The sequence below is a fragment of the Nerophis lumbriciformis genome, linkage group LG03 (genome assembly GCF_033978685.3).
Source record: "Nerophis lumbriciformis linkage group LG03, RoL_Nlum_v2.1, whole genome shotgun sequence".
Lineage (NCBI taxonomy): Eukaryota > Metazoa > Chordata > Actinopteri > Syngnathiformes > Syngnathidae > Nerophis > Nerophis lumbriciformis.
The window spans coordinates 30,184,491-30,205,417 of record NC_084550.2 but is presented as its reverse complement, the minus strand read 5'-3'; the positions used below and the strand labels follow the sequence as shown (position 1 = coordinate 30,205,417).

The 20,927-nt window shown below is 37.9% G+C and overlaps 1 protein-coding gene across 1 annotated transcript; it reads right to left on the bottom strand.

Moving 5' to 3' along the window:
• Positions 1-1,414: 1,414 nt before the first annotated feature.
• On the bottom strand, positions 1,415-19,360 carry LOC133575833 (uncharacterized). The gene is made up of 4 exons (XM_061928703.2): positions 19,019-19,360; positions 12,134-12,634; positions 10,981-11,247; positions 1,415-3,215 (listed from the first exon to the last, which is right to left on the bottom strand). Exons 1-4 carry the CDS (start codon positions 19,140-19,142, stop codon positions 2,152-2,154), a joined length of 1,956 nt encoding a protein of 651 aa, XP_061784687.1. The 5' UTR covers positions 19,143-19,360; the 3' UTR covers positions 1,415-2,151.
• Between the last annotated feature and the right edge of the window lie 1,567 nt (positions 19,361-20,927).

Here is a 20,927-nt window from a genome sequence, read left to right as displayed (position 1 = left end):
TTTGTAAAGCGTTAGTCCAAACACTGATGATGTATGCAAACATGATGTAATGGATAAGAATGTCTGATGCTGGATGTCAATAGAAAAAAATTATAATAATTTGTAAGTAAAAAATACATGAAAATGAAGTAAGAGTAGTTGTATTGATAGAAGTAGTACTCACTTCTCTCATGCGGACTGTAGCCTCCACATAAAAGACAACAATCCTGCCTTCCAGTCACAGTGTGCTGACATGACACTAGATTGCTTATCCCTCATTATCCAGGGTGTCAATCTTGGCTCAGCTCATTTCTGAGAGTCCATTTGTCACATCTGGTTACACCAGGCCGTGCCTTATGTTTGCCTTTTGTTAGTGTTTAGTGTTTTACTTCCTGTCCTGTGCTTTTATTTTGGTGGCTCTTCCGGATTTGTTGGTGTTTTCCTGTGGCTGCTTCACTTCTGTCCCCGAGCATTTCCCCTCACATTTTTTCTGTTTGCAATCAAGACTACTTAAATTGATCCTTTTGCTACCTTCGTTGTCGGGACATTATTCTTTGTTCACGGGTGACCATCGACTATACTTTTTGATGCCAATCTCTAGTACGCACATACTTTGTAGACGCCGTCTGCTCCACATTTCCTGTGAGTGTTTTGCTGGGTTTCAGCAGTTTGTTTTGTTTTCTTCATAGTTCCCTGTTGCTCTCGGTTTGTGTTCTTTTATCAATAAATATCCCTTTTTTACTGCACGGTGCCACCTTGTTCATCTGCATCTTAAACATCACTAAAGGATTTTATGTAGCATTCCCAATTTCCACTTTTTGGTGAACTCTTGTGAAATATCCACTGTCATGTTACTCTTTATAGTTAATTAATTAGTAAATTAAGAAAATATTTACTGAGTCCTGCTGCTAGTTCACTTTTTGTAGTGTCATTTGTCTACCTGTTAAGGAAAGTATTTAATCTTAAATATATATATATATAATCCTCCATATTGGCAGCCATAGTGATTCATTTATCCAGCAGAGCATTAAAACTTGGATCTGACAACAAGTAAACACAAATGCTGTAATGCTGTCTTCCTCTCTGATAAAACATGATAGCAACATGCATCTGCTAGCTCACGATCGTCCCCACTTCTCAGTGTGGCGAGTTGGAGTACTACAAGAGGCACTCTAATACAGTGCTTAAATCTGTATTTTTAGTCTTATTATCAAGGAATTAATGAGGTCACACATATATTAAAACATTAATGCTAAAGTTTCGTCCTGTAGTGGACCGTTACTGCCTGATGATGTAGATGATGATGATGATGAAAAAGATGTATCTGTGCAAGTGAACAATTGGATCCACAAGGGACAACAACCCTTTCCACAGACTACACACACACACATAAACATAAATGTTGGAAGCCTACAACAATATATGTGAAGAAGACTTTAGGATTAAAAGTGAAGATGTGAGGTGAAATAAGTACAAATGCAGCAATAAAAACAAACAACTCCACTCACGATGGCTCTAAAGTTCAGTGATGTGTTGCTAACTTCAGCATTTTTCTTCTTTGTTGATGTTTTGCAGTAGTTAACATCCATGATGTAACAATGCTGCTAATCTACCAGAGTCCACATTTTGTTAACCATTTTATTCATTCATACTTTTAATTGGATAATAACATCAATAAAATGCAATGGAAAAAATGTGTGAAAAAAACCCAATGAAAATAATAAGATGTCCTCTCTTCTAAGATGAGAAGATAGAATAAAATAGTAGCTACATATATAATACTCAATACATGCACACAACTTAAACAGTAACTACAGGACAACATATAAGACTAGAAGATGAGAAGCACTACATACAACATCAAATATACATTCTTATTAAACATGCTGTGTTTTTAAACTACATTTAGCACAATCACCGTTTAAGTGTTTTTACATCCCTGCAGCTTCCATGACTGTTACACACTTGTGTCTACTGACCTGATACTTAAACCTGAACCTTTTAACACACACAGTGCAACTAAACGGTTTCTCTCCAGTGTGTGTTCTCATGTGTGATATCATGCCATCCTTATTGTTGAATCTTTTAACACAAGCTGAGCAAGCAAAAGTTTTCTCTCCAGTGTGTGTTCTCATGTGTGTGGACATGCTTTGCTTTGTGGAGAAACTCTTCTTACAAACAGGGCAAGTAAAAAGGTTTCTCACCTGTGTGTGTTCTCATGTGTGTGGTCATGTCATTCTTAGTGTTGAATCTTTTAGTACAAGCTGAGCAAGCAAAAGGTTTCTCTCCAGTGTGTGTTCTCATGTGCGATATAATTTCCCTCTTAGTGTTGAATCTTTTAGCACAAGCTGAGCAAGAAAATGGTTTCTCTCCAGTGTGTGTTCTCGTGTGTGTGGTCATGCTTTGCTTACAGGAGAAACTCTTCTTACAAACAGAGCAAGTAAAAGGTTTCTCACCTGTGTGTGTTCTCATGTGTGTGGTCATGTCATTCTTAGTGTTGAATCTTTTAGCACAATTTGAGCAAGCAAAAGGTTTCTCTGCAGTGTGTGTTCTCATGTGTGTTCTCATGTCACCCTTTCTGGAGAAACTCTTCTTACAAACAGAGCAAGTAAAAGGTTTCTCTCCAGTATGTCTTCTCATGTGTGTGGTCATGTCATTCTTAGTGTTGAATCTTTTAGCACAAGCTGAGCAAGCAAAAGGTTTCTCTCCAGTGTGTGTTCTCATGTGTGTGGTCATGTCACCCTTTCTGGAGAAACTCTTCTTACAAATAGAGCAAGTAAAAGGTTTCTCTCCAGTATGTGTTGTCATGTGTCTTGTAAAATTTCTCTTCTGTCTAAATGATTTCCCACATTCAGAGCAGTCAAAGTGTTTGTTGTTAGTGTGATGTCTCGTATCACCTTTAGAGTCATTTTTACTCTCCAAAGGTTTTTGGATGTGGTCACTGTGATCAGAAGAGTGTGACATCATGTGGTCCATGTCTGACAGTGGAGCAAAGATGCTGTCTGGTTCTGACTTTATATCTTCACAATGCTCTCCATCAGCTTCTGTGATGTGTTGACTTACAAGCTCCGCCCCTCTGTTCTCCTCACTTTGACTGTGATGAAGCTGTAAGGACTGAGCTTCATCTTCATCATGAAGCTGCTCCTCTTTAATGTGGGAGGGGGACTGTAGCTCCTTCTGTCTCACACTGGTGTGCCACTCCTCTTCATGACTCCCCGCTGACACCCGCTGGACATCTGCAGAACAAATGAGGTGTTACTGTATTGAAGTTTGCAGTATTCAAACTATTGACATGTGAGCTAGGCCAAATAGACAGTGATGGGCAAGCTACCTGGACAATGTAGTAAGCTAAGCTACAAGTTACTCTCAATTAAATGTAGCTAAGCTATCCTCAGAGAATTGTAGCACGCTACACTACAAGCTACACTGCAAAAGTAGCTTGTCACATCAAAGCTAAATTTAACAGCATTTTTATAAATATATATATTGGCCCACATGTATAATATCAATGTTTATGTTGTCCATGGAAAGAACTCGTAAGAAGCAAAAGAAAAACAACCAACCATGGATGACAAAAGGACTGAAAAATGCTTGTCACAAAAAATATACATTATATGGAATATTAATAACACAGACATCTAGAGAGGCAGAAAATAAGTATAAGAAATATGAAAACAAACTAATTGGTATACTAGGAACATGTAAGAAGGAATACTACAGACAATTATTAAAGAAGAACAGAAACAACATGAGAGCAACATGGGGCATCCTAAATAGCATCATTAAAAATGCTGCTAAGAAAGATTACCCCCAGTACTTTCTACATGGAAATACAAAAAATGACAATATGAACCAAATAGTTGAACGTTTTAATGATTACTTTGTTAATATCGGAAAAAATGTGGAACAAAGATTTCCAAACGCAGATGATGGGTCAGTTGAGGACTTGAGTGAGCTCATAGACAGAAATCCCAATTCCATGTTTCTTAAGAACGTGACAAAAGAAGAAATAATCAAAATTGTAAAACATTGTAAATCCAAGACCTCAACCGACTGTCATGGAATAGATATGGTAACCATAAAAAAGGTTATAGAAGACATTTCAGAACCTCTGACATATATCAGCAACGTATCATTTCTAACCGGCAAATTCCCTGACAAAATGAAAATTGCAAAAGTTGTACCAATTTCTAAGAATGGAGACATACACCAGTTTACTAACTACACACCAGTTTCATTACTTCCACCATTCTCCAAAATCATGGATAAGCTATTCAATAGCTGATTAGATTTATTTATCAACAAAAGTGGGACGCTGGCATACCTGCCAACTTTTGAAATCAGAAAAACCTAGTAGCCAGGGTCCAGGGGCCGCAGGCACCGGTAGGTCCAGGACAAAGTCCTGGTCGGGGGTTCAGGTTCGCCCCCCGACGCAAAATGATTATTAGCATTCAGACAGGTTAAAATGTTGCTAAAACCATCACTTTTCTATCAGTCACAGTGACTTTTCAAAACAAAAATATTACAGCAAAAATCATATGGGTTGATTGACATGTTTATTCTGTAAGCTAACTTCAATAGTTTGAAATTATTTTGACAGTTAATGCCAGTTATCCTGTCAACCTTTCACAAGACTTCAATTTGTTAATTGAAAGTATAAACAGTATAAACACTTTTTACAGTAAACAAATGGTAAAACAGTACTAAACAATTCCATAAAAAAAAAAATTGGTGTCATTATTAACTTTCTGTCCAAGCTTGTATAATCTACTGCCTTGTTCAATTGTAAAAAATATTCTGTGCCTAAAATTCACATTTCTATCACAATTATCATACTGTAAACATGGTAAGCTAACTTCATTAAAATTAATAGTCCTGTCAATAGCATGGAATTACAATTCAAATGTAGTTTTTTTGTAAGCCTTTCAAAAGAATTCAAAATATGAACAATTAATGAAAATTAATTTAAGCCATCAGACACTTGAAAAGTGGCACATCACATCTCTAATGTAATCATTTTAACTTTTCAACAGAAATAGCACTGCAAAAATATTAAGGACATACTTCTGTATTTTGGTAGTTATGCTGTCAACATTTAACAAGATTTCTTCAACTTGGACTTGAAAGCATAAATAGTATAAACACTTTTAACAGTATAACAGTACTAAACAATTCCAATAGATAACATTGGTGTCATTACCTTTTTGTGGCTAAAATCCGAAAAACGTTGAAAGTTTTCCACTTGTATCGCTAGCAACGGCATTAGACTTGTGTTTTTTTGTCCCAACGTGGTCTTTTACATCGCTAATTCCTCCGTGTCTGATCGAAAAATCTTGTCTGCACAAGGTGCAATTCGCGTAGTTTTCACCCTTTTTGGAACGGATAATTATTCCCGGATAGGCTTTTGAATATTTTTCACGGAATGACTGCAGTTTTCTTTTCGGTTTAAGACTCGTTTGCGATTTTTCTCCTGCTGATTCCATGATCGTTCGCTCGTTTGGAAACAATGGCAACAGGTGCCTCGTGCTTGGCAGCGGTGCTATAAGTAGCCTCGCGCATGGCATTCGGAATGGCTCGATAGGAAGTTACGGGAAGCAGTGTCGATTGTCATTGTTGTTACGCGATTTCGTGAATAAAACTTTAAAAAAAAATTTTTTTTTTAATTAATGAAAAACCGTATTTTTTATCACTGCAACCGTAACCCGGAATAGGTTGATGAAAACCGTACTAATTACGGGAAAACCGGAGTAGTTGGCAGGTATGCGCTGGTGGGGAACCAATATGGACTCCCAGCAAATATCTCAACATCTGGTCAACATATGTGATAACAAGTGTAGGTAAGATATTGAAATGAATCAAAACAATGTATATATACATATATATATATATATATATATATATATATATATATATATATATATATATATATATATATATATAGATGGATAGATAGATGGATAGATAGATAGATAGATAGATAGATAGATAGATAGATAGATAGATAGATAGATAGATAGATAGATAGATAGATAGATAGATAGATAGATAGATAGATAGATAGATAGATAGATAGATAGATAGATGGATAGATGGATGGATGGATAGATAGATAGATAGATAGATAGATAGATAGATAGATAGATAGATAGATAGATAGATAGATAGATAGATAGATAGATAGATAGATAGATAGATAGATAGATAGATAGATAGATAGAGAGATCTAATAACTTGAAGTAAATAATGAAGATTGAAAACCAATTACAAAAAACTAAATCCAAAACAAATTTACTAAAAGCTTACCTTTTTTATATTTGCATAGTATGTATATGTTATTAATGTTGTAAATATAAATCTTTATATATTTAAAAATGCTGGTCTTAAAGAGGTAGGCATTTTTCAGAGGTTGTCAAGAAGGTGACACATACATTAGTGTGTGTGTGTGTGTGTGTGTGTGTGTGTGTGTGTGTGTGTGTGTGTGTGTGTGTGTGTGTGTGTGTGTGTGTGTGTGTGTGTGTGTGTGTGTGTGTGTTCTTGAGACATGAAGAAGGAAAAGTATCTTCCATATGAGGAGGTGTGAACAAGTGATGACATAGATCATGGTCCCAATAACATTGCATCTAATATTAATAATGTTGATTTAATGTACATAAAAAATGAACATTGACAGGTGCAAAGGCAGCAATATATGATAAAACAAGACGGCAGCTAAAGAAGGACTAAAGAAGGACTTCTCTATTCATCCCCTCTGGCCAACATATGTAATAACAAGTGTGAGTAAGAAATTGAAATCTGCCTCCTTTGGCCAAAATGTATAACATAATTATGTATATAGAGACATACTGTAATAACTTGAAGTAAATAATGAAGATTAAAAAACAATTACAAACAAAACATTTAAAACAACATTTATTAAAATTAACTAAAAGCTTACCTTTTTTTATATTTGCATAGTATGTATGTATTAATGTTGTAAATACACATCTTTATATATCTAGAAAGGGTGGTCCTAAAGAGGTAGGCACTGTCACATCTAATAGAGAGCCAAATACTAGAGTCTGTGAACATTGCTCCAAAGTCAAGATTTGTTGTTGATTTAATGTGCATACAAAAGTGAACATTGACGCATTATAAGATAAAACAAGACGGCAGCTAAAGAAGGACTTCCCTATTCATCCCCAAAAAACCTGCCAGGTGAACAGATGATTTGACCACTTCTGGTGCTGACGTAAGACAACCCGCATCCCATATGTTTTTTTGAATGAAATAAGTTTATTTCCATCATATAATCAACCATCAACCATTCTGTGTGACCAGTTTAACAGTGCAGATGATACATATTTAACAATCATACACATTTACACACAAAAAGAAAAGAAAAAGAATGACAGAAAAAGGAATAAACTGAAGCCAAAGTTTATATTTGCCTAAGAGGGATTACCCCCAATACTTCTTAGACACAAATAATGACAACATGAAGGAAGTAGTTGAACGCTTCAATAATTACTTTGTAAATATTGGACCAAAATTGGAAGAAAGGATTCCAGACCCAGTTTCAATTGAGGACTATAATGATACCATAGAGCCAAATCCCAACTCCATGTTCCTCAGTAATGTGACACAGGAGGAAATAGTTATATTCCTGTAATCTAAGACTTCAACTGATTGTAATGGAATTGATATGGAAACCATAAAAAAGGTTCTAGAAGAGATCTCAGGACCATTCATGAATATTAGTAACCTATCATTTCAAATACCCCAAAAAAATGAAAATAGCTAAAGTTGCACCAATTTATAGGACTGGAGACAAACACCAATTTACAAATTATAGACCTGTTTCTTTACTTCCACAGTTTTCTAAAATCATTGAAAAACTGTCCAATAACAGATTAGAGAGTTCCACAAACAAACATAAAATACTAGAAGAGAACCAATATGGATACACAGCTAATATTTCAACTTTGATGGCTTTAATTGAAATGACAGAAGAAATGAGCAATGCAATAGATAGTAAAAAAAATGTGCAGCAGCAGTGTTGTTGGATCTAACTAAAGCATTTGACACAATTAATCACAATATTTTCATCAAAAGACTCGAACGATATGGCATCAGAGGGTTGGTCTTAAACTGGATAAGAAGTATATTTAACCAACAGGAAACAATACGTGAAGCTAGGCCAACACACTTCTACAACACTAAATATATCCTGTGGTGTACCTCAGGGATCAATACTAGGACCTAAATTATTCAATCTCTATATAAATGACATTTGTAAAGTTATAAAAGATTTAAAGTTAGTATTATTTGCAGATGATACAACAGTGTTTTGTTCAAGAGAGAACACACAGAAGATAATACAAATAATAACAGAAGAAATGAACATTAAAAAGATGCTTTGACAATCTTTGAATCTCAGTAAAAGTAAAATAATGCTATTTGGTAACAGTAGAAGAGAAAGTCAAACACAAATACAAATAGACGGAAAATAAATTGAAAGAGTAAATGATACCAAATGTCTAGGTATAATGATTGATGATAAATTGAACTGGAAATGTCATGTAAAAATATACAACATAAAGTAGCAAGAAACACGTCAATAATGAATAAAGCAAAACATGTTCTAGACCAAAAATTACTTCATATTCTCTACTGCTCACTAGTGTTACATATCTGACTTATTGTGTAGAAATATGGGAAATAACTACAAAAGTACACTTCATTCATTAACTGTGCTATAAAAAAGATCAGTTATAATAATACATCATGTTGGATATAGAGAACATACAAACACTTTATTTATTGAATCAAAAATACTGAAATTCCACCACATAGTGAATTTGCAAACAGCTAAAATGATACACAAAGCAAACTATAACCTGCTAGCCAAGAATGTACAACAATTCTTCTCAACAAAAGAGGAGAAATATAATCTTAGAGAAAAATGTAATTTAAAACATTTGTATGCACGTACAACACTTAAGACCTTCAGTATATCAGTATGTGGAATTAAATGATGGAATGGATTAAGCAAAGCAATCAAACAACTCATCTCACCATATGAAATATAACTTACTTCACTCATTATTATTTATTTATTTTTATTGTGATTACTTATGGAGTATATTGTGAATACATTGAGAACAGGAAGTGAACAAAAGTGTTAGCAACTTTTATGTAAAAGAAAGGGGTAGGATTAAATAAACTCTGCTTCTTCCTACTCCTCTTCCAACATGTTGAATAGACAAACTGGAAATTGTGATGTATCATGTTGTATGCATGCATGTGTGATGTATCATGTTGTATGCATGCATGTGTGATGTATCATGTTGTATACATGCATGTGTGATGTATCATGTTGTATGCATGCATGTGTGATGTATCATGTTGTATGCATGCATGTGTGATGCATCATGTTGTATGCATGCATGTGTGATGCATCATGTTGTATGCATGCATGTGTGATGTATCATGTTGTATGCATGCATGTGTGATGTATCATGTCATATGCATGCATGTGTGATGTATCATGTTGTATGCATGCATGTGTGATGTATCATTTTGTATGCACGCATGTGTTATGTATCATGTTGTATGCATGCATGTGTGATGTATCATGTTGTATGCATGCATGTGTGTTGTATCATGTTGTATGCATGCATGTGTGATGTATCATGTTGTATGCTTGCATGTTCCAAATAAAGTCAAAGTCAACTCAACTCAACTCAAGTCAACTAACACTTGGTGGACATTCAAGCCACAAAATGCAAATGGAGTATTGTTGGTGTATTTTGGATGGTTATAGAGGACCTCCCATTGGCTCCATTGCAAGTGGACTTTTATTTACATTTATGAGTTAGAATTAGGGCTGGGTGATGTATGGAATAAACTGGATATATCGTGGGTTTGTCTCTGTGCGATATAGAAAATGACTCTATGGTGATATTGGAGTATACGTTCTCACACAGTTGCTTTTAGCTGCAGGCATTACACAACAGGCTCTTCTCACTCTTTCTTGTCTCTCCTTCTCACAGAGACATAAAACAAGCGCACCTTCTTACATACGTCACATACTGTCACGTGTGCAACGTCATACGCTCTCACGGAGCAGACAGGTAGCGGCATGGTAACGTTAACTGTGGTGCTAGTGGTAATACGAGAGAAAGAAGGTGCCAATCTGGTAACAAATGAAGGAATAAAATGGTAAAATGGTAAATGGGTTGTACTTGTATGGCGCTTTTCTACCTTTTTAAGGAACTCAAAGCGCTTTGACACTATTTCCACATTCACACACATTCACACACTGATGGCGGGAACTGCCATGCAAGGCGCTAACCAGGCCCATCAGGAGCAAGGGACGTGACTAGGATGGTAGAAGGTGGGGATTGAACCAGTAACCCTTAGATTGCTGGCACGGCCACTCTACCAACTTCGCCACGCCGTCCCCCAAATAATTAATTCCCAAGACAAACAGCAGGGGGTCCATTGTCTGGCGGTGGTTTGGCTTCAAGCGGGTAGATGGTGAACAAGTATGCGGCAAAATCGTTGCTACAAAAAATAGCAGCACTGCTAATGTAGCATAATTTAAAAAGTCACCCGCTAGAGAATGAAGAGTGCTTGAAACTCTGCATGTCAACATCTCTGTGACATGGCCTAAACATATCCACATATATATGGTGTATCGTGACATGGCCTAAACATATCCACATATATATGGTGTATGGTGACATGGACTAAACATATCCACATATTAATAAAAGGCCATATCGCCCAGCCCTACTTAGAATGTGATTTTTTTTTTTATATATCCACCGTCATGTCTTTAATAATGATTGTGAACGATAGAAAAATTCCCCCAAAAAGTGCAGTTCCCCTCTGAATTCCAGTGATTAGATTTAAGACTTGAAGTGTATGAGCATGAAGTGATGAAGCCTACTTGGATGAGTCTTCTAAGACAAAGTGTGATGGATTGAATGCCCTGAGAATAAAGTGATATGTGCTTACTTGGACTGTGATGAAGCTGTGAGGACTCAGGTGCTTTGTCTTCATGCTCTTCAGTCTTCACAGAGACAACAGTCAGTGGAAACTTGCTGACATCATCCTCCTCCTGCCCTACAGGACACTCTCCCTCCTCTTCCTCTTTAAAATACGGGTGCTGTGGATCCTCCTCGTCCCCTTTAAAATGTGAGGGCTGTGGATCCTCTAAAGTGAAACTGTCCCCCTGCAGATGAGGGAGACATTCTTCTCGGTGTCCAATCAGCTGATGGATGTCTACAGAACACAAACAAAACACATTTTAACTCCTACATGCTAAATATTAAATCGTACATGAAATATAGGGCTGTGGCCATTGAAAATGTTATTAATCAAGTGTTCTACTGGAAATGTTTACGATTAATCGAGTAACTGGATAAAACATAGCATTGCTTGGTTACAGACAAATTCAAGCGACTTTAAGACATTTCACTTAATAATGAACGGCCAATTGGTTTGAGATGGTATGAGATCAAGATGTCATCTTTAGATCAGGCTTTGTTTTTCCACAATCACTGCCACGTTAAAGTACCAATGATTGTCACACACACACTAGGTGTGGCGAGATTATTCTCTGCATTTGACCCATCACCCTTGATCACCCTCCTGGGAGGTGAGGGGAGCAGTGAGCAGTGAGCAGCAGCGGCGGCAACAACCGGGAATAATTGTTATGGTTATTTAACCCCCAATTCCAACCCTTGATGCTGAGTGCCAAGCAGGGAGGTAATGGGTCCCATTTTTGGAAATTTTCCCTTCGAATAAAATCTTTACCGCAGATTGAACATGAAAAAGGTTGTTCTCCAGTGTGTGTTCTCAAGTGTCCTTTTAAACTTTGATTTCTTACAAAACTCTTACCACATTCTGAGCAGGAAAAGGTTTTTCTCCAGTGTGTATTCTCTTGTGTATTTTCAAATGGTGCCTATGAGTAAAATCTTTATCGCAGATTGAACATAAAAAAAGGTTTTTCTCCAGTGTGTGTTCTCATGTTTCTTTTCAGATCACTATGGTATTTAAAAGTTTTGTGACAGTGAGAACATGTGAAGTGAGTGTTGTCAGTGTGACATGTTGCATCATCTTTAGAGTCTTCATCATCAGTGTCAGGAGAGTGACGTTGTGTCCTCACTATCTGATAGTGGAGCTAAGATCTTGTCTGCTTGTGATCCTCCACAGTGGTCTCCATCAGCTTCTGTTGTCATGTGTTGTGTTGAGCTGCTGCTTGGAGGCTCTGCCTCTCTCTTCTCCTCATCATCTTCACTCTTCACTTGGACACCAGTCACTGGCATCTTGGTGACATCAACCTCCTCCAGTCCTTCAAGATGCTCTCCCTGCTGACTGATGCTGTGTTCCTCCTCTTCCTCTTTAATGTGAGGGGTCAGTGGGTCCTCCTCTTCCTCCTTAATGTGAGGGCTCAGTGGATCCACCGCTTCCTCTTTAAAATGGGGTGTCAGTGGGTCCTCCTCTTCCTCTTTAAAATGGGGTGTCAGTGGGTCCTCCTCTTCCTTTTTAAAATGGGGGATGAGTGGGTATTCCTCTTCCTTCTTAATGTGGGAGGGCTGTGGCTCCTCTGTCCCCATCCTGAAGCTCCACTGCTGTTGCTCAGGGTGAAGATGTTCTACACAGATGTCTGCAAGACAAACACACCATCTCTGCTCAGTCACACAATGCATTCAGTACTTTTACATGCACTTAGGAAAAACAAGTTATCGTATGAACTGTCTTGAAATCTCAGTGACGCACAAACACGCTGCTCTTTACAACATTATTCACAGGACAATAAAAACAAACCAGGACGACAGGACTTTTTACTATGGATAGACAATATGGTTTAAAATTGATTTTGCGATACATTATTTCATATAGAATTACTAATAGAACCATTTCAAAACAGGCTACACAGGCTCCTAATTTAGTTGCTGAAATATACAGTAAAATATTACATAATTTCCAGTATTATTTTCGCAAAGAAAGTAACCAGATAATCAATCAATCAATCAATCGGTGGGCTATACCGAGGATGTCGTTGTGGCTTGTGCAGCCCTTTGAGACACTTGTGATTTAGGGCTATATAAATAAACATTGATTGATTGAACCAGATAATAACAGTAAATAAACAAGTACATTAATAATAATTGTTTCGACAAAATAATACAATTAGAAATGACACAATATGTTACTGCATATGTCAGCTGCCAAATTAGGAGCCTTTGTAACCAGTTTTGAAATTCTTCTATTGTCAATCATATACCAAATGATATATTGTGACATATATTGTTATTAGGATATAGATTTTAGGTCATATCGCCCATACCAAACATTGGTTCGCCGAGTCATTTTGTTTGGCCCACCAAATGTATTTATTTTTTATATTCTTCAGATGTGTGTGTATTAAGGGTGTAACGGTATGTGTATTTGTATTGAACCGTTTCGGTGCGGGGACGGTCCGGTTTGGTTCGGAGGTGTACCGAACGGGTTTCCACAGGAACATATTAAGTAGCGCACCGCACGTTGTGTAAACAATGCACACCGAGGCACAACACACGGCATGCTAGCAGCAACCGGGCTACTACAACATGTAAAAGCCAGAGCTGGGAGACCCTCTTGCCTCGTTAAGATCTCCCGTTTGGGAACACTTCGGCTTCGCGGTGCGATACAACAATGGATAACATCGCTTCAACGAAGAGAAAGACGAACAAACACAGCTACCACCACATTCAAGCAGCCTCTCCTCGGCGAGTCAGGCAGGGCTATAGCAATAACGAATGCCGTTGGTGTTTTGATAGCAGCAGTTTTAACACCATATTGCATTAAAAACTATATTTTGACCCACTTCTATAGTGGAAGAACAATGAGCCCATATATCCCCTTACTGCCAAGTTAGCCAGGCACTACCTCACCATACCTGCTACCTCCGTGCCCAGCGAAAGGGTATTTTCCACAGCTGGAGACAATGTAAATGCAAGCAGGTCTGCTCTTTCTGCACACAATGTGGATAAACTGATTTTTCTGGCCACAAACATGAAGATTGAGTGAAAGTCACCAGGGTTAAAGGCTGAGGGGGGAAAAGAAAAGTTAATCTGAGGCTGAGTTGACTTGAAACTGTTTAATGTTGCACTTTTTGTATGTAGAAGAAAAGTTTTGTCATTTTATTTAATCCGAGCAACAACTTGAAGCAGTTTAATGTTGCACTTTATATGTAGAAAGGTTTTGTTAAGAAACCAAGTCTGAGCCTTATCTTATTTAGTTTTCATTTTATATATATATATATATATATATACGTATATATATATGTATATATTAGGGCTGCAACAACTAATCGATTAAATCGATTAAAATCGATTATAAAAATAGTTGCCGATTAATTTAGTCATCGATTCGTTGGATCTATGCTATGCGCATGCGCAGAGGCTTTATATATTTATTTTGATATTTTTATTTTTTTTTATAAAACTTTATTTATAAACTGGAACATTTACAAATAGCTGAGAAACAATAATCAAAATAAGTATGGTGCCAGTATGCTGTTTTTTTCCAATAAAATACTGGATAAGATAGAAATGTAGTTTGTATCTTTTATCCGATTAATCAAAGTAATAATCGACGGATTAATCGATTATCAAATTAATTGTTAGTTGCAGCCCTAATATATATGTATATATATATATATATATATATATATATATACATATATATATATATATATATATATATATATATATATATATATCTGTCCAGAGTTGGGACCCGGGGTGGACCGATCGCCTGTGCATCGGTTGGGGACATCTCTGCGCTGCTGACCCGTCTCCGCTCGGGATGGTCTCCGGCTGGCCCCACTATGGACTGGACTCTCACTATTATGTTAGATCTACTATGGACTGGACTTTCACAATATTATACTAGACCCACTCGACACATCTGCGGTCCTCTCATTCACATCGACGTCCCACTGGGTTGTGAGTTTTTCCTTACCCTTTTGTGGGCTCTGAACCGAGGATGTTGTTGTGGCTTGTGCAGCCCTTTGAGACACTTGTGATTTAGGGCTATATAAATAAACATTGATTGATTGATTGATATATGTTGACCACATTAACCCTGGCAATGGACCCTGTGTGTATATGTATGTTATTGTTATGCTTAGCATTCATGACTGCCTGCTGTTGCACTGATCAGCCTAGTGGTGGCTCACATCCATCACACACAGAGCTATTTTAAAGCAATGTTAAAAGGATAAAGCCATTGTTTACAAATTTTGGTAAATAAATAACCAGAAAATGTATATTTTGTTGTTTTCTTACCGTACCAAAAATGAACCGAACCGTGATCTCTAAACCGAGGTACGTACCGAACCAACATTTTTGTGTACCCTTACACCCTTAGTGTATATGTTTAAAAAGTGGTACTACTGTTCTACATCACGTGAAAGTGTCATGTCATGGGGATGGTGTGCTTTTAACTAAGGGTGTGACGATACGGTCAGCTCAACAAAGGATACTCGATATTGGCTTTAGGAGAACGAGACGATATTCTGGTGGTTAACATGATTCTTACACATATGTGTACTTCATGTGTTTATGAATGTACTTTCCCTTGTCTGCTTAGTTTTACTGTAACTTCATTGTGGATAATATCTATAAACAACCTCAATTGTTTTGCATCTTTAATTTGAAGGACTGTTTACTTATCTGACAAATTCAGAGGAAACTGCACTTTTAAAAAAAATGTCGCCTATCATCCACAATCCTTATGTAAGACATATGTTTTTTATTTCTATGTATTCTAATTAGTAAATAAACGTGAGCAAAAATCAGCTAAAATTGGAGTCAATGGGAGCTCCTCTATTAGACCCACAAAGTCCTCCAAATAACCATCCAAAAACTGCCAACAATACTCCATTTACATTTTGTGACCTGAATATTAACCAAGTATTAGCGATATTGTTATTATAAGCGCTAACGTTAAGGACCTACTTTTAGCTGCGCATTGATCACAGAAGTAACTAGCTTATGCTGCTATATTGACATACTGAGCTGCTTTCTCGCCTCTAAGATGGTGAAAGCTAATTCTAGATTATAAATCATGCTTCTCACTTACGTAGTAGAAGGTTGTGGACATAAACCAAGAACTTGGTCAACTTTGACATCCAACTTAGACCTGGAGATGGCAAGAAAGACACGAAATTACGCTCTTTTGCACCCACCCTTTTTTACCCTTTGTGAGGATTAATTCTTCATCTAAACGGGAAGATATGAACATCCCATCAGTCGGCATCCCAGTGAGAGCAGACATTGTATGCTTAAAATGAGCAAGATATGTAAATATGACATGTTATTAAGAATGTTACTACATTACATATATACTTACAGTGTGTATTTAAAATGTTGAAGGGGGTTTTAGGATGTTATTTAGAGCACTTTATAGGCAGAATAGAGCGGCTACCAATGACTCAAATGTTAGCTAACTTTTGCTAAGGTTTATTTTCTATTTAGAATGTGTAGTGGAATTTCTGTCCTTTTGTTATTTGGTTGATGTATAAAGCTGGAAAGAGAAGATTGCCAAGCATGTAGACGTGTCTGCCAAAGTCCGGAGAGAGAGAGCGAGGTCGGAATTCATTAGGGAGGGAGGACATGACATGGCAGGCCGGGTCGCCCTGACATTGTACAAGATATCTTGATCGTTTGTTATGCTGGCCCTTGACCCACCAGGGAGCGTATAAATAACCAAAGTTAGACCAAGTCTGAGCTTTTCTTTTTTTCCTGCTCAGGAAGAGACCACGTAGTTTCTCCGGAGAAACTGTCAGTGTGCATGGCAATTCAATCCAACCTTGTACCATTTGATTATGAGTAAATAAAACTCTTGTGATAAATTCTCTTTTGTTCCTGTTTAAGATTTGGACACTCTACTACAGATACATTAACCATTGACCTGCTCAGTGGCCTTGTGGTTGGAGTGCCTGCCCTGAGACTGGAAAGTTATGAGTTCAAACCCTGGCCGAGTCATACCAAAGACTATAAAAACGGGACCCATTGCCTCCCTGCTTGGCACTCAGCATCAAGGGTTGGGGGTTAAATCACCAAATGACTCCCGAGTGCGGCCTCCGCTGCCTTCACCTCCCAGGGGGTGAATTTGGGGATGGGTCAAATGCAGAGGATAATTTCACCACACCTAGTGTGTGACTACTGTTGGGACCTTAACTTTAACTTACATGGGTACTGTGAATGATTCCAAAAAGTGCAGTTCCCCTTGAAATGAGAAAATAGAACAACAAGATATCATGTGAAGTGAAGTGAATTATATTTATATAGCGCTTTTCTCTAGTGACTCAAAGCGCTTTACATAGTGAAACCCAATTCCTAAGTTACATTTAAAGCAGTGTGGGTGGCACTGGGAGAAGGTGGGTAAAGTGTCTTGCCCAAGGACACAACGGCAGTGACTAGGATGGCAGAAGCTGGGATCGAACCTAGAACCCTCAAGTTGCTGGCACGGCCACTCTACCAACCAAGCTATACCGCCCCAAGTAACAAGAACATAATATTTTAAAAATAAAATGCCTGATAGCAAATGTGATGACTTCATCTTAATACGGTCCTTTTTTGGGCTTTCCCTTTTGAAGGGCAAAGTCCTCGCAGGGTCTTTTGTCCTAATGACTGTCTGGTTAAAGTGAGGAGACTTTAATTTAGGAAAACAATTTATTTACAAATGGACTAGAATAAGTAACTCATTTTTACAGTTAGCTAAAGTTGGGATATAATTAAGATAATGAAGGATGAAGTGATTAAGAAATGTTTAATATAGATTACAATAGGCCGTGCAACTAATCATATGTCCTGAGTTCCAGTTGAAACTGGGTGCAAGTTCATGCCTACGCACATACACTCTTATCGCCCACATTCTTGCCACTGTTTACGTGGCTTCTTGGCCCAGGTCTGAAGGACAACACCAGATATGAAGTCAGAGTCCAGGGAGAAAAAAGCAGCAGTCAATATCGCACAGAAGGAACCTTCCTGGTGTTACCTGACGGCACGACCACCAAGCTGCGACACCACTACAAAGGCTCCTCTATGCTTGTGCTTGTACCACCTTGCTTGGTAGGCTCGTACCCGCCTACCAAGCCAAAGACTTAGGTCCAATGACGAAACAGGGCGTAGCTGCCGCTGATTGGACCGACACGCAAATACCACATTTTCAACACTCCCCGTTGTCGGTTAAAAACATAGCTATGGGCTGCACTTTGGACACACCTGCTGTAGGAGCTAGCAGCTACACAACAGCTAAGCTAAAACAGCACATTTAAGCATATCAAATAATTATAGTTGCTTAATACGTACACAAAGTCTCCAAAACAGAAGTCTGACAGAAAGTATCCAGTAACAAATGTGTCCGCATCGTTCAACTTTCTGCGCCATGAGCTTGACTTAATTAATTATTGTGGCCACTAGGTGTTGTGAAAGATCAAATCAAACAATTGCAAAAGCATCCGTCATAAGGTTAGTGTTTTTCTTATATATGTGTGTCAATATGTATAAGCATACTTTGTGGCTTTCACCAGTAGGGTCGCTATCGCTATAAGGGTCAGTCGATATCACTTTGGGGTCTGCAACCCTAATGCCGCCCTCCAGTGGTCCACAGAGGCTGAAAAGGCTTTCATTGACCTCAAACATGACCTGTCCTCCACCTCTGCTTTTGCTGCCCTTTTTTTGGATGTTTCTGAAAGTGACTTTTTTCAGAAACAAAAGGGGGAGGAGGTGTGGGGGAGGGAGCTGGACGAAGTGGCTTGGGTGAGGGAAGTCTGGGCTTCCCTGCTTAGGCTGCTGCCCCCGCGACCCGACCTCGGATAAGCGTAATAAGATGGATGGATGGAGGAAATGACTGCTGTCTGATAATCACATTAATAACACAATAACAATCATTTGTCTGACTACACCTATTAATCACAATTAATCTAACACGTCATGTTCATGTTAATGATGAAATATAAAGTGAGTAAAGATGTGAGAGTAAGAAGTAAACAAACCGGTTCTGTGTAACACAACTTGAGGTTTCTTAAAAACAGCGTCCAGTAGTTGACGTAGTCTCTTGTTCTCTTCTTTTGTCCGAGAAAGTTCCTCTTTGTACTCTGCTGTCGTTCTTTCACACATTTTCACACAATCACAACACTACGCTCACACTTGATCTTAACTAAGCGATGCGTTGATCAAATCCGCATCTCTTTGTTAGCAGCTAACAAGCTAAGCTAACTAGCATGCTAAGCTAACTAGCGCGCTAAAACAACTAGCAAGCTAAGCGGGCCTAATAATGTCCAAAGTTGACTGAGACGAGTGGAGTTTATCCTGACAGGGAGGATGAATAAAGTGTAGTTAGTAGCGAGGCTTAGAAGCGTGTGGAGTGAAGGAGGACTTTGCTGCAAAGCGCATATCCTCCACGCATGCGTCACTTAGGGGCGGGGCCAAAGAGTCATAGTGATGGGCAAGTCATGAACGAACCGTTCAAAATGTATGTTTTGATGGTGCACACACAAAAAACATGGCAACAAATGATATTTCAAATATATCAACCGTATTTGACTTTTAATCAGGTATATGAAAATAATGAAAAAGTATTGTTTTTAATGCACTTATTTTCGCTCTTTGTATCTGCCACACATGTTTTATAGTGTTTTATGCTCATAATTTATTATCTAACCACAAAGATTGACCACTATTTAATAAGAACTGGCTGTTGGCTTGCCTTACACAGTCCTACAGAACATGTGATTTCCTATTCCAGCAGATACTAAACTTGACATTACTGTAGAACATTTTGTCATCTAGTTATCAACAATTTTAGCAGCTTTAGTTCATTATCATCCATTATACAGATGTGCATACAAATGTGAGTTTTGTGGAAGAAATGTAAGTAATTTGAAGGAATAAAATGAGCTTGATCTCCTCTGTAAAATGATTTTGTGTATAATCTCTCAAATCTCCTGTTTTCATTTTGAAGTTTACCCAAAGATGAAGATAAAAGTAAAAAGTAGGACGTGCTTTTGAAGAAGGAATAATTATTTAAGTTAAATTAAAGTTAAAGCACCAATGATTGTCACACACACACTAGGTGTGGTGAAATTTGTCCTCTGCATTTGACCCATCCCCTTGTTCATTTGCAAGTAATTTCTCAGTGTGGTGGTTTTGATAAGACATAAAATATTGTTTGACTCAGAAAAGATTTCAGTCCTTCATGTTGACGTTACCAGTTCACCTCCAAGGACTCGGTGCATCATCACAAGTCCTTCAGCAATGATGAATGTAGATATTATCAATCACAGGGAAGGTATTTATTATTATTTTTAGGTACTATGCGCCTTCGTTTTAACTGGAAAAGGGCGAGAATAGCCTACATCTTCCTCCAGAAGAGAACATGTCTGTGACCTCTCAGATGATCCAGAAACTGGAACCTCCCACTAGGGGAGTTGCTAAGCATAAAGCTCAACTAAAACACACACACACACACGCACGCACACACACACACACACGCTCACACGTTTGTCTCTGCTTCAAGGGAAATAATTATGACATGTAGTCTCTTCTCAAGGATAGGGCTTCAAGAATAGGGCTATCACTTCTGCATTCCGACGTCCAAATTAGGGCCTCTTCCCGATGAGGAGTGATCCAGCCCACCTGCGAATGTCAAACTAAGGGGCCTTATCTTATTATGTGCTCAAACTGAAATACTACTATTTACTTAAACTTGGTCGTTCGCTTTCTCCAAGGTGAATATAAACCTTCACCAAAAGCAAAACATAATATGAGTTAATTAATTCACTTCAGTATCTAATGGTGCATCAGAATTGGTGTTTTGTAGAAAGAATGTTGTTCCTGTTTTGCGTGGGCCTTGTGTGTCCTCACCCTGCCAGTCTCTGGTAAACAATGTCCCATCATGCTGAC

What these genes read in the sequence shown, in the direction of transcription:
- LOC133575833 (XM_061928703.2), bottom strand. Translation starts at nt 19,142, where the DNA reads ATGTGTGAAAGAACGACAGCAGAGTACAAAGAGGAACTTTCTCGGACA. An exon ending in CTTAGCTCCACTATCAGATA is followed by an intron (nt 11,248 to 12,133) that starts GTGAGGACACAA and finishes TGTGTTCTGTAG; the next exon opens with ACATCCATCAGCTGATTGGA. An exon ending in ACAGCTTCATCACAGTCCAA is followed by an intron (nt 3,216 to 10,980) that starts GTAAGCACATAT and finishes TTTGTTCTGCAG; the next exon opens with ATGTCCAGCGGGTGTCAGCG.